Source organism: Gastrolobium bilobum, unplaced genomic scaffold, assembly GCF_033153095.1.
Source record: "Gastrolobium bilobum isolate Gb01-03AN ecotype WA unplaced genomic scaffold, APGP_CSIRO_Gbil_v1 utg11566, whole genome shotgun sequence".
NCBI classification, from domain to species: Eukaryota; Viridiplantae; Streptophyta; class Magnoliopsida; order Fabales; family Fabaceae; genus Gastrolobium; species Gastrolobium bilobum.
The window spans coordinates 1-14630 of record NW_026898086.1 but is presented as its reverse complement, the minus strand read 5'-3'; the positions used below and the strand labels follow the sequence as shown (position 1 = coordinate 14630).

The 14630-nt window shown below is 33.0% G+C and overlaps 1 protein-coding gene across 2 annotated transcripts; it reads left to right on the top strand.

The window, feature by feature from the left end:
* The first annotated feature begins 1479 nt into the window (after positions 1 to 1479).
* LOC133312763 (protein MEI2-like 3) lies at positions 1480 to 8541 on the top strand. Of its 2 annotated transcripts, XM_061514021.1 has the most exons (13): positions 1483 to 2535; positions 3131 to 3173; positions 3260 to 3403; positions 3674 to 4149; positions 4360 to 4518; positions 4618 to 4734; positions 4865 to 5016; positions 5479 to 5570; positions 5713 to 6664; positions 6744 to 6828; positions 6947 to 7015; positions 7469 to 7648; positions 7836 to 8541. In XM_061514021.1, the coding sequence occupies exons 1-13, from the start codon at positions 2392 to 2394 to the stop codon at positions 7968 to 7970; spliced, it is 2748 nt and encodes a 915-aa protein (XP_061370005.1). In that variant the 5' UTR covers positions 1483 to 2391; the 3' UTR covers positions 7971 to 8541. The 2 variants fall into 2 exon arrangements, 1 of the variants encoding a protein (XP_061370005.1); XR_009751731.1 differs by lacking the exons at positions 6744 to 6828; positions 6947 to 7015 and having other exon boundaries at positions 1480 to 2535; positions 7836 to 7974.
* Positions 8542 to 14630: the final 6089 nt, after the last annotated feature.

The following is a 14630-nucleotide window of genomic DNA, read 5'->3' as shown; positions in this document are numbered from 1 at the left end:
TTAAAAAGTCTCAGGTTATTGATACTTTACTTAATTATTCATTTATTCGGAACAATTCATTTATTTAACAAAATTGTAAAATGTGGTTTAAAAATTGGCATAAGAAAGATATTTGGCTAAGGACAAACAAAACAGGTTGAGTAGGATTCGATCGTGTGATTAAGCAATCTAATATATCGAAGATTTGAAAACACCTTAATTTATAAGAGAAAGTAATGTACAACTTAATAGAGAGATAAGCCTCCAAGGTCATCCTCAGTCAATTTTATATTAAACTTTGGAATTTAAAGGCTTAAACTAATTCTGAAATATTGTTGTATCATGTATTCTTTATCATGAATAAATAAAACATAAGGTGATTACCAAAAAATAAATAAAACATAAGGTGTTGTACCGAAAAAAATAAAATAAAACATAAGGTGTAAATAGTATTCTGACCTTTGCATTTGGTCTGATTTTGCCTTGCATTGTAAAATAAAAAGACTTTGATATTATAAAGAAGTTTATTTCAAAAACACGTCACACCCTATTTTTAGAGGATCTTACCTAGAAGGCTATAATTTATTATTTCATTCTAAATAAACTAAAACAATTTTTTGAACACTTTAAATAATAAAATAATATTATTTTATTTTTTTAAAATTCCTAATATATTTAAAAGATTTGAAAAATTTAAATAAGCGAATAAATTAGACGAGACTTATAATATATTAAAAATAAGTCAAGTTAAATTTATAATTTAGCCTATAAAAATTTAATAAGTCAAATTAATATTTTACGTAGATATGATTTATTTAAATTTAAACCTAACTTAACTTCACCTATTTACACTTTGAACTAAAATTTTTAATTCCCTTTATTCTTTTATATTTTTGAACATATTTTTATTGTTATAGAAAATTCCAAGTTAATTATACTAAATAATTTAAGCCCAATTTTTATTAATAGAACCAATATCGAATTTTTCCTAAAAATATTTTTAAAAAAATGGGTTACTAACTAACCTTTAAACTGGCCTACATAAGTTCGTTTTATAAATGCAAAAATACATTTTTGGATACCAAAAGACCTTTAAATACAGTTCAATCCTCCACATTCTCAAGTCCCACACACCATTGATGCCAATTTCTCTGTCTCTCTCTCTCAATCATTCTCTGCTCCTTTTCACTCTTCTGGGGTCAGGGCCAATCATCGACACGCTCTTGCTATTGCTCCCTTCTCTCCTTCTCACAAAAGATTCCTCTTTTGTTCCAATCACAAACAGTGCATGAACACAAACAGTGTGCCTTCTTTTCTTCACTCTTTTGATTTTAAGCGGTTCCTCTTCATTTCGTTCCGTACCCATTTGGTTTTAGGTGCCCAAGGACCAAGTTGTTTGTTGTGTCTCACGAGCCTCTTTCTCTCTCTATTCCCTTTAAGCTTTAGGGTTTTCTGACTTTGCACCTTCTTTTCAGGTATTTCTTGGGTTTTCTTTTGATTCACTGTTTCTCGATTTTCAAATGCCAAATTTTGAGTCTTTGGAACACTTTTTTTTCTGGGGTTGATCGAATTGATCACCACCATAGTTTTTGAGTTGAATTTGCTTTAACTTAATGTAGCGGTTATTGTGATTGAGGGATTTCTGTTATGGTTACTCTGAAGTCTAATATTGCTGAAATTGCTTCAATTTATGGTTTTGGGTTGAAGGGTTGTTGCACCATTTGGTCATGTGAAACGGGGTTGGTTTTGTTTTGTGGTTAAGGTCACTTGCTTTATTCACTGGTAATCATTGATGTTTTATGGATTTTGCGTATCAGTAATGTTATCACCACAAGGGCCCTTTTAATTTGATTTCTTCTGCCAAAGTCACTTTCATTGTTCTTCGATGGATGAATTAAATTGAAGCAGCATCTTGTTTGGATGGTGTGAAATTGTGGGGAAGTTGGTGTCTTTTTTCTTTTTCTGTTTGTCGACTATGTATCTGTGGAGTTATTCTTTATCATGTTGTCTTGGATGATAAAGATTTATTTTTTTCTGGGGACTATCTATCTGGGTATGCTGGAAATGGACGATCACTTGTGTCACTGATTTGAATCTGGTGAAGGGGACAGTAACCTGTGCTAAGAACTGGCTTCTGCACATGGGGTTTGCTCTATAGTCCATTCTTCTAATTGGGTTTGATATTCACTTTTTTTTCTTCACTGCAGCAGGGACCCTGTCCTGCCTGCTGTCTCTTGCATTGGATTTTTTTTTCCTTTACTTTTTCAAGTTTTGTCATTGGTTTCAAGTTCAAGCAGAACGTTGCTTTTGTTACTAGCAACCCAGTTGAATCAGATGGTTTAGGACATCCAAATTGGTGTAATTGGACTTTCTTGACTAGCTAAAATGAAAACGAGATTGTGAAGGGTTCTAATGGAGATTGAGAAATTAGAGATAATAACAAGGATCCTTCTCAACATTCTCGACGAGATTAATGACAGCATCTCTGTATATATCCCTGCTTCCTTTGCAGTTAGACTGGAGCCTGCCATGCTGACTATGCACAAATCCGAGACGGTGATAATATTGCTCCTACATATTTGAAGTTGGGCTTATATTTCCATCTACCATCTCAACAAAAAACTTAGCTACCTGCATATTAACTGCTGCTGAATTTGGGTGGAGAGTCAGGAATGTTGTGTGGTTGGATATGTTAGCTTGTACTCTTTGATTGTACAGGTGGGGAATTTAGATTGAATTTGGTGTCCAGGTGCCAGTTCCCCATTTTTGGAGTTAAACTGGATGTTCATGCAGACATTTATACATATTATGCTTTTGGGGAACCTTTGGGGCAGGGGCAGGGGCAGGGGTGGGTTTGTTAGGTTTAGAGTTCAACATATATCTGCATTGGTTCCCCTTCTTTGTTCAGAGGAAAAAAAATCCAAAAAGCATATAAGAAATGGAATTCTGCCGCTACTAGTGTAACTGGTTATTGCAGATTTTACTAAAAGCTCACTATTCTTGTAGATGTAGATTTTTCTTAATTATTCTCATTTCTGGTGCAATTAGCAGTTTTCTAAGTTTTGTGATGGTTGATATCTCTCTTGCAAAGATTTAAGATTTATCTGCCTGTAGCAAGACTCAATATCTTACTGTTTTGTGAATGATGCAGAAGGGTGATGCAATGAAGCAGTCTCTTGATCCTTCATCCTGGGGTAATTCTCAATTATTTTATTTTTCTTTTGTTATCATAATGATTTACCACATTGAATTAAATATATTCTTTTTTTGTTACTAATAGGTCCTTCCAAGATTCCATCTATAAATATACCTAGAAAATCGGGGCACAGTGCTTGGGAGGTTTTATCTGGATCTGATTCCTTCCATGCTTCATCTGATGCTAGCCTCTTTTCTAGCTCATTACCTGTTCTTCTGCATGAAAATTGTACGTGATAATTATTTCCTGACAGGGCTGTCATTTGTAAAAAAGGGGGCGAACCGGAGCAGTGGTAAAACTGTTCCTTTAGGACTGAAAGGTCATGGGTTCGAATCCAGGAAACAGCCTCTTTGCAATTATGCAAGGGTAAGGCTGTGTACACGGATTTCCTCCACCTCACGCTTGGTCGGGTTTATCGGGGAGTGGTTTTTTAATGCTGTCATTTGTATACTTCCTTTTTGTTATGAAATCTATTGATCTTGTTTTGCTAACCTGCAGTGAACTTAAATGACGCTAAAAATGTTTATCAATCTGTTGATGACATCTCATCTGGCTTTGAAAAGCTCCATCAAGATGTAGAGGGCAATAATCCACTTGAAGATAGTGATGCTCATGCAATTGGAACCATGCTTCCTGATGATGAGGAGGAGCTTTTAGCTGGCATAATGGATGATTTTGACCTAAGTGGTTTACCCGGTTCCCTTGAGGACTTGGAATTGGAAGAGTATGATCTTTTTGGTAGCGGTGGAGGTATGGAACTAGAAACTGATCCCCAGGAAAGTCTCAATGTTGGTATGTCTAAGTTAAACTTCTCTGATGGTACTGTTGGCAATGATTTACCCCATTATTCTTTTCCTAATGGTGCGGGAACTGTTGCTGGAGAACATCCATATGGTGAGCATCCTTCTCGAACATTATTTGTTCGAAATATTAACAGTAATGTGGAGGATTCAGAACTGAGATCTCTTTTTGAGGTGAGTTTAAGTTAGGTTGAGCTCAATTTTGAAGTTTGTATAAACTTTTTCTTTGATATTTTATCATTCTACTCATGCTTCATGAATATAACTGATGGTGCCCATAATTCTTCATTGCGTCTAGTGGATATTAGCATATCTTCGTTGAAAAGAAATTCATGTGAAACATGATAAATTATTAATCGTGTTTTCATTTTTTTTTATTTCCAGCAACATGGTGATATTAGAACGCTATATACTGCATGTAAACATCGGGGGTTTGTAATGATATCCTATTATGACATCCGCGCTGCTCGATCAGCTATGCGTGCATTGCAAAACAAACCTCTGCGGCGCAGGAAACTTGACATTCACTTTTCAATACCAAAGGTTATTTTAAACGAACTTAAAAGTTGTTGTGATTTATTCTTTTATTAATTGACTGCCCTGACGCTCTTATATCTTGCTTTCTTTTCTTCCACATCCCAGGATAATCCATCAGACAAGGATGTCAACCAAGGAACCTTGGTAGTTTTCAATTTGGATCCATCTGTTTCAAATGAAGACCTCCGTCAAATATTTGGGGCTTATGGAGAGGTCAAAGAGGTGATAATTTTGTCCCTTTTTTACTGTTTTGCATCCCTGTCGTGTGTGTGTGTGTTTCTCTCTCTCTCTCTCTCTCTATATATATATATATATATTAAAAACTTAAGATTAATTATCAATGTCTCTACAGATAAGGGAAACTCCTCACAAGAGGCATCATAAATTTATTGAATTTTATGATGTCAGAGCTGCAGAAGCAGCACTTAAATCATTAAACAGGAGTGACATAGCTGGTAAACGCATAAAGCTTGAACCTAGTCGGCCTGGAGGAGCTCGTCGAAAGTTCGTACACTAATAACTTCACTATTGCTTTTGTTTTTATTTTCTCTATTTATGATAATAATCTGTTCTGCTTACTGATTTTTGTGCATCGTGTTAATATAAGAAAAAACTGATGAGACATCTAAGATCTTTCCACTGTTGAATAGGGTAGCACAAATGATATGGTTGGGCTTATCTCTGCCTGGTACCTATTGAGACTACTTAAAAACTGTCAAAAGTCAAAACTATTTGAAATTTATTATTATTGTCATTGAATCCATGTGAACTTGAGTTTTACCGAATGAGCCATAAAATTATCGTGTTACGTGAGAGAAGAGAAACTCATTTAGATTATTAGTGAGGGTAGGAAAATTATCATCACTAACTGTTGCGGATGTAGATTCCATATATCTTTTGCCTTTCTTTTCTGGCATCATAGGTTGATGCATAAACATGTAATTGATTATACCTTGCACTTTTTAGTTTGATGCTCCAACTAAATCAAGAGCTTGACCAAGATGAATCTCGGAGTTTCCGATATCAAGTGGGTTCACCTGTAGCCAACTCTCCGCCAGGTTGGTTTTTTGAGATGCTATATAGCCTTTATGTCATTGGCATCTTGAAGCAGCATAGTTTTTAGTTAAAGACTTAATATTCATGTTCACCTTGCACTGTTTTCTCTTTGATGAAATTAAGTTAATAAAACCTTCATAACAGGTAATTGGTTACAGTTCAACAGCCCTGTTGAGCAGAATTCAATGCAAACTATGAATCATTCTCCTGGTTCTAGGATCATGAGCCCAAATACAGGCAATAATTTATCAGGATTAGCTTCAATTTTGCAACCACAGGTATCAAACACCATAAAGGGCGCAACTATTGGCAAGGACTTGGGAAGGAGTAGTCATGGAGAGCACATATATACCAATATGAATTCATCACACGGAGTTTCTTTTCAGTCGCATTCACTTCCAGAGCCAAAATTCAGCCAATATCGTGGAGCTTTATCCACTTTTGGTTCATCAACAGCTAATGGATCCTCAGTGGAGACCTTGTCTGGGCCACAGTTTCTATGGGGAAGTCCAAGCCTCTATGAGGAGCATACCAAGCCTTCAGCTTGGCCAAGACCAGCGGTGGGGCATCCATTTACTTCGAATGGAAAGAGCCATGCCTTTCCATACTCAAGTCAGAATAATTCCTTTGTCGGTTCATCCCAGCATCATCACCATCATCATGTTGGCTCTGCTCCATCAGGTTTACCTTTTGAAAGGCATTTTGGTTTCCTTCCTGAGTCACCTGAAACTTCATTCATGAATAATGTTGGTTATGGAGGCATGGGTTTGGGCAACAATGATGGAAATTACATGGTTAATGTGGGTGGGTCTGTTAATGCTGGCATTACTGTACCAAGAAATATGTCTGATAATGGTTCATCAAACTTCAGAATGAGGTCTTCTCCGAGGCTTAGCCCTGTTTTTTTAGGTACTGGTCCTTATCTGGGACTGCCACCTACCACCATGGAGAGCTTGACTGACCGTACTCGGAGTAGATGGATAGAGAACAATGGGAACCAAGTTGATAGCAAGAAGCAATTTCAGCTTGACCTGGATAAGATTAAAAGTGTTGAAGATACAAGGACTACATTAATGATAAAAAATATCCCTAATAAGTATGATTAACTCTAAGACTGTTTATTGACAATTTTTTATTGCTGCTTAGATGATATATTAATTGTCGATAACCTGTAGATATACCTCAAAAATGTTATTAGCTGCCATTGATGAAAATCACAGGGGTACATATGATTTTCTCTATCTGCCAATTGACTTTAAGGTATATGTTGTGTTCCTAGTATCGGGTCGTTTATTATTATTTCTCCCTTGAGTTGGTGTTTGTTCCCCAATATCTTACAGACTTTTGAAACTGATTATTACTTTACTTGTAATTGCAGAATAAATGCAATGTGGGTTATGCTTTTATCAACATGCTGTCACCCGCGCTTATTATTCCATTCTACGAGGTTTTTATGGCAATATTTTTTGGCTTGCCACTTCTTTTTTAATTTTATTTTTCCATCATTTTGCTGAATGAAAGTTGTCTTGTTTGGGTCAAGTTTTCTGAACACCCCACTCCCACCTTTTTTTATTGTTTAAAACTACTTCCCATTAAATCTCAACTAGCGAGGATAGGGGTGAGGCCCGTGAGGGTTGTATGCAGCCTTCCTGACCCTTTACTTTAAAAACCACTCCCCGTTAAACCCGATTAACGAGTGTGGGGTGAAGGTAATCCTTGTACGCAGTCTTACCCTTGCATAATTGCAAAGAGGTTGTTTCCTAACCCTTTACTTTATCTTAGTAAAATCAATTTAGCTGCTAATGATATCCTGACATTTTTAAAGAAAGGGTAATTGGAAAAGACTAATGGCTTTTTCCCCTAATTAAATGACAGATTCACTATTTGTCTGATTTTGTAGACATTCAATGGGAAGAAATGGGAGAAATTTAATAGTGAAAAAGTTGCTTCTTTGGCTTATGCTCGAATCCAAGGAAAGACTGCCCTTGTGAGCCACTTTGAAAATTCAAGCTTGATGAATGAAGATAAGCGCTGCCGCCCTATTCTGTTTCACTCAGAGGGTCCTGAAGCTGGTGATCAGGTAAAATATTTAATATTACTCTGTATTTAATTAAAACTAGTAGCTTTTTATTATCTCTCTTTTTTTTCTTTGGATTTGTTGTCTTCTTAAATGTAATGATGACTGAGGCTAGTAATTTTTTTTATTTTCTCTTTTTTACTTATAATAGTAGCCTAACTGCTGCGAGTGTGTTCATACTTTCCTGTAGATCATACAAGAGCATTTTCCTTCCAACTCCAACAATCTAAATATTCAGGCACCTAGGTCAACTGAGTTACATTCAAGTGATACTCCTGGAATCCCTTCAATGGATGGCCCTCCTATGATCTTGGATACAATTTAACATTATATCATATGCAGAATTGCCGAGCCCAACTTGGTTACTGTTAGTGTTTAACATTTGCATGTTTTGTGTCTGGTGCTGCATATATTAAGGATGGATAACAGAAGGATGTAGATTTTGTACCATAATTATTTTCCTAAGTATTTTGCCAGCAAGCTTCATAAGTTTGGAGCATTTTGATTGATTTGCTGCACAGGAAGCTGATCTGATATAATGTACACAAGGTGGGAGCAAAGGCTGTAGAGTTGAGCAAATGGAGTTTCCTTCTAGGGAGGTCTTTATCTACAGTTTTGCTCATTTTTTCGCATTTTGATGGTTTGCCATTTGAGTATTTTTTCCCCCCTTCTGAAAATGTTAATATGGCTAGAGTCTAGTTATGTTTGAGGTAGAGTTTTGGTAAGTTTACATGGGGTACAAAATTGTATAGAGAAATAAGGACTTCTTTCTATGTTCCTCTAATGTATCAATACTCTTGAAAATGATGTGTAAACCTGTATTTAAAAATGATGGTGTACAAGGGGCTCTTTATCTCAACCACGGTACAATATTGTTTTGGCAGAATCCATCTTTGACACGGAAAGCCATAGTTATTGACAGCAATAATTTGAATTGATGGAGACCCTTTATTCTTATTTCCTTTAGCCATTATTTAATTGATACACTTCGTAGTTGTATGATTTGCTATAATATGTGAGACCTAATTTGTTTCGTTTTAATGCAGCTTATTTGATAATAATAAAATAATATTTTGAATTGTGACGTGAGTTCAACTATTATATTATTTTTAATTTCCATCAATTTATATCAGGCAAGTAGATGCAAGATCAAGTTTGGATGAATGAAACACGCACAATCATAATAGTATTCTTCGATTCCATGAATGAAAAACCATTGATAGGAAGGTTGATATTCACATTCAGCGTCACAACAATTCTTAGACTAAAAGTAAGCTAAGCTTGTATTTATGTTGGGTTGTTTTAAATTTTTAAGAATCAAGCCCAACACCAAAATTTTGTATAACTTACTTTCCACCTTCCGTTAGTTAATCTCTTATCTTCAGGGAATTTGGTGCAGTGCCCTTATCTTATCACCCTGATATTACAAAAAAGAGGACCCATAAACAATGTTTAATAGTTGTAGAAATTAAAAAAAGACTAATACAAAAGTGCATGACAAAACTCACATGTTCATTTATTAAAACCATCTCAATATTGTCTCTTATCTTGGGTCAATAAAAGTTGGGCCACCTGATAACCCTTACTTTGATCCTCCATTGCTCTTTAGATGGTGACAGATCATAGATTAGATCAAATCTCGTAGCCATTTCAACCGATATCGAAACACAAAGTTTTGCCAGCGAACACATGGATGTATTTTATTTAATGAGTCAGCCATGAGTCAACAAGTTAGGCTTATGATATGAGTTGACTCATCAGATGGATGTTTCCGTTTTTCATTTAATTTTCATTATTTATTTAGCTTTTGTTTTTCATTTAGTTTCCGTCTTCATTTAGTTTACATTTTTCATTATGGGTATATACTATTATTATTTTTATTAATTTATTATTACGATTGTTATTAACCAGTTAAGTGTGAAAAGGAATATGATTCATGGGGTTTAAAGTAGACATATGGTATTTTATAGCCCAATTTGGGAAGGAAAACTTCTACTATTGTTAACTCATTTAGTTTCCAGTTCCCATTTAGTTTTCATTTTACATTTAATTTCCATTTGTCATTTAACTTCCATTTTCATTTAGTTTACGTTTTTCATTTATTATACTATTGTTATTAGGGACAAGTTATTCTACCTATTCATATTCTGCCTACCTTTGTCTATCCCTTTCAACACTGTTAGATTATAATCTCATCCAATGGTGGATATTTGCAGAATAAAATAAATATTTTTTCTTCTTTCTTTCTTCTCACTTCTTCTCACACCTTTTTTCTCTCCTCCCCTTTCTCTCTATGCTTGCGATTTATATTGTAAGAGAAAAATAAAATTATCCAATTAGGAATCGCTTTGAAAAATCATACACAGCCCATACTTGATTTTCACAAAAAGATCTTTTAGTGCGATCCTTGTAAAAATCATGGAAATTAGGATCAGGGACATCTATTTGCATGTGTTTTTTCTTTTTTTCTTTGATCGAGTATGCGTTTTTCATTTTGGAGAAAGAGATTTAGAGAAAAAGGGTGTGGGAGGAAATGAGGAGAAAAAAGAGTTTATTTTATTCCACAGATATCCACCGTCGGATGAGATTGTAATCTAATGGTGTTGAAAGGAGTAGACAAAGATAGGCAGAATAAAAATAAGTAGAATAACCTATCTCTTGTTATTAACCAGTTAAGTGTGAAAATGAATATGATTCATGGGGTTTAAAGCAATCATGTGACATCTTTTAGCCCCAACATGAGAAGGAAAACTTCTGCTAATGCTTACTCATTTAGTTTTCGTTTCTCATTTAGTTTCCTTTTTTTTATTTAACTTTCGTTTATCATTAAGCTTCCGTTTTTCATTTAGTTTCTATTTTTATTTAGTTTTTATTTTCATTTAGTTCCCGTTTTCATTTAGTTAACATTTTTCATTTATTGTTACTATTGTTATTAAACGATTAAGTATGAAAAAGAATATGAATCATGGGATAATAATAAGACATGTAGCATTTTTGTCCTGTAGTGACTTCTCTTTTCTAATTATAAAGATATTATTTTATTATTTTGAATTCTAATGTGGCTTCAACTACTATATTATTTTGAATTTTCATCAATTTAAACAGAAACAAAATAAACAAAATAATAGTAACTTACACTTTATGAAGTGTAATATGTTATTTTTTAAGGGCCAGAAGCTTGATTCACTGATCCGTCCACTTTTGCTCCAAAGGAGGTGAAGGAAAATATCATATTGTATGCTCGAATATTCCGTAAATAGTGGCGGCTGTTGATATTTGAATTATCATGCAAATTAAGCAAAGCATCAGGAAGAACTTTCAATAAAGGAAGTTTTACTTTTCCATTTACCCAGCACAAACCAAACTCTGGTGTGCTGGGTTTATGATTTTTTTTATTTCTCTCCTCGTACCACAAATGTGCTCCGCATTTCTCGCAAACAAAAGTAGGATCCCCCGCATCCCAATAATCTTAATAAATGCGAACACAGAGAAATCACGATAGATGCATAAATTAGGTTCGAAAGAAAAGTGAACAAAATTTAAATTGATGCAAATACCTTCACTGTTAGAAGTTATGTTAGGCACAATGAAATTATTCATATAAGTACCTGTAGCATAAAGAAAAAATGACACGAAGATATTAGAAATCATTTCAATACGAACATTTTGAATATTTTTTCTTGCTATAAGTAGAATTTAATTACTATAGGGAATTTCGTAATAAAAAAACCACAAAAAAATTGTGATAGTATGTCGTGCGTGCTCATATTAATATGGTTCTGTTGTAAATACATAATGAATAACGTTTTTTTTATCTCACTTTGTTTGAGGGCATGTGTTGCAGCACTACTTCCATAGGTATCACCTGGAGTAGAATATTGTATCCTTTACAACAACAGAAAATTGAAACAGTGTTAATTCAGTTATATGGTTTCACAAAAGTAGTAACAGTATACAGGTACTAATAAAAAAAATTCATTCTGATCATAACTTGTCATGGAGTCAGAATTAGATATCGTAGTAAGAGTTGAATGTATGGACACAGCATCATTAACATCTATTCCTATTTTTGAAATTTCAAAAGTTGAGTAATTAATATACCACGCATAAAATGAATGAACAATAAGTAACACATGACAAATTACCTGTTAAGTCTTACATTCGAGTTATATTGTCTATATTAATAAAACGCCTGAAATTCTTCTTTTCAACCAGTATGCTTTTTTGCCTCATTCTAGCATTTTTGGTATCTATCAAAAAATATGAGGATGCCAATTTTTTGAACCAAATGAATTACGAAGCAAACGATAAAATTAAATACTTACGGAGCTATTTTTTTATCAAACCAAATGAATTTAATAGACACAATTTGAATATTTTGAATACGAACATTTTGAATATTTTTTCTTGCTATAAGTAGAATTTAATTACTATAGGGAATTTCATAATAAAAAAACCACACAAAAAATGTGATAGTATGTCGTGCGTGCTCATATTAATATGGTTTTGTTGTAAATACATAATGAATAACGTTTTTTTTATCTCACTTTGTTGGAGGGCATGAGTTGAAGCATTACTTCCATAGGTATCACCTGGAGTAGAATATTGTATCCTTTACAACAATAGAAAATTGAAACAGTGTTAATTCAGTTATATGGTTTCACAAAAGTAGTAACAGTATACAGTTACTAATAAAAAAAATTAATTCTGATCATACCTTGTCATGGAGTCAGAATTAGATAACGTAGTAAGAGTTGAATGTATGGACACAACATCATTGACATCTATTCCTATTTTTGAAATTTCAAAAGTTGAGTAATTAATATACCACGCATAAAATGAATGAACAATAAGCATAAAATCTTAGATAAGATGACAAATTCCAACATAAAAATCAATTAAAACAGCTGATTTCTTTTTGTAATAATTTTTATATATTTTTTGTAAACTACAGCTACACAAAAAACCAAAAATCTTTTTTCTAAAAAGTTAAAAATTTTAATTTAAAAAAAAAGCAGAATTCAAAAATCAAATATTTTTTTAAAATCTATTTTTTTTTGTAAAAAATATTTCTAAAATTAAAAGGCATAATTTTTTTTTTTATAATTCAATTCAAATAAACCCTTATTTATTTTTATTTTCTCACAAAATTAGTTCAAAATAAGTTCAAAAATGGTTTAGAAGCTATTTATATTTCAGAAGCGGTTCATACTTCAGAACCAGATCAAAATTCAGTTGAGTATTTAGTTGATTCAATTTAATTTTTAAATTTATTTATAAAATCAGTTCAATTCTTAAAATTAGTTGAGAAAAATGTGTTTCATTCCATTCGAATCAATTTGATTTGGTTCGATTATTTTACACGTCTTAATAACAATGTAGAATGTGAGGTTTATGTTGTGGAGTCAATCACCCCCTAACAATGGGTGGGAAAACATAGAAGGAAACACAAGCTTTTAAAATAAAGTTTCATTATTTTATTTTAGATAAAAAAGGTTATCACTACAGTAAAATTAAAAGTATCTTCTATGTACCGAAAAAAAAATATATCTTCTACTATATTTTCTTTTTCGATAATAGATTTGCCTTCAGCTAATATTCTTTTCCCACCATCCATATTTAAATTCAAAATTTTAAACCATTTCAAATTTCGAATTTTAGATCAGACGACCAATTACAACATAAAAAGCAATTAAAACACCTGATTATCCAATTAAAATAATGAATGAACAATAAGCAGCACATGACAAATTACCTGTTAAGTCTTCCATTCGAGTTATATTGTCTACATTAATAAAACGCCTAGAATTCTTCTTTTCAGCCAGTATGCTTTTTCGCCTCATTCTAGCATTTTTGGTATCTATCAAAAAATATGAGGACGCCAATTTTTTGAACCAAATGAATTACGAAGCAAACGATAAAATTAAATACTTACGGAGCTATTTTTTTATCAAACCAAATGAATTTAATTGACACAACCTTTGTTTTATCAAACAGAGAAAGTAATGTTACCGTTAATAATATTACGAAGCTGTTGTCTGTTACAGCTCAACTGATTGTGTACATTGCCTACTTCATAAAGTCTACATGTTATAAAAAGCAACAATCAGAAACAACATCGAATAGAACTAAAAGGGATTTGAAATCAACCATTAGAATGCAACACAAAAAGAACTCAGAACGAAATAAAAAATACCTGCTGGCCTGGGTGTCAGTGAACGGAGATAGATTCTCTACAAAAGAGAACAAATACACAACCAATAAACATGTGTTCTGTACACTGATATGAACTCATACACGTTGAAGAAAAAAATTTAATAACATTTACATACGAAGAATTATATCATATTATTTTTTTAGGGTTTAAACTACAAATACTTTTCTACAATTTAACAGTGAACGTAATGTTACCGTTAGTAATATTACGGAGCTGTTGTCTATTGCAGCTCAACTGATTGTGTACATTGCTTACTTCAGAAAGTCTACATGTTATAAAAAGCAACAATCAGAAATAACATCTAATGGAACTAAAAAGGATTTGAAATCAACCATTACAAAGCAACACAAAAAGAACTCAGAGCGAAATAAAAAATACCTGCTGGCCTGGGTGTCAGTGAACGGAGATAGATTCTCTACAATATGACAAACAAAAGCAACATATCAAAGTCTGCATACGAAGAAATATATTTATTTATATATTTTTTGTAAACTACAGCTACATGCAGGATTTATATATCAAAGTCTGCTTTTGTTCTCTTGCGCGTAAAGATTAAAATTCGATTTTTAAAAGAAATTTTTTTTCCACCATCCATATTTAAATTTAAAATTTTAAACCATTTCAAATTTCAAATTTCAGATCAGACGACCAATTCCAACATAAAAAGCAATTAAAACACCTGATTATCCAATTAAAATTTCGAATTTCAAAACCATATTTATTTATTAATTATTCTTTTATGCCTGCCACCACAAATGGTCATTTAAT

Coding starts and splice junctions, on each gene's coding strand:
- LOC133312763 (XM_061514021.1), top strand. CDS start 2,392: ATGGAGATTGAGAAATTAGAGATAATAACAAGGATCCTTCTCAACATT. Junction 5,017..5,478: donor CCTGGAGGAGCTCGTCGAAA/GTTCGTACACTA, acceptor TGCACTTTTTAG/TTTGATGCTCCAACTAAATC. Junction 5,571..5,712: donor TGTAGCCAACTCTCCGCCAG/GTTGGTTTTTTG, acceptor CCTTCATAACAG/GTAATTGGTTACAGTTCAAC.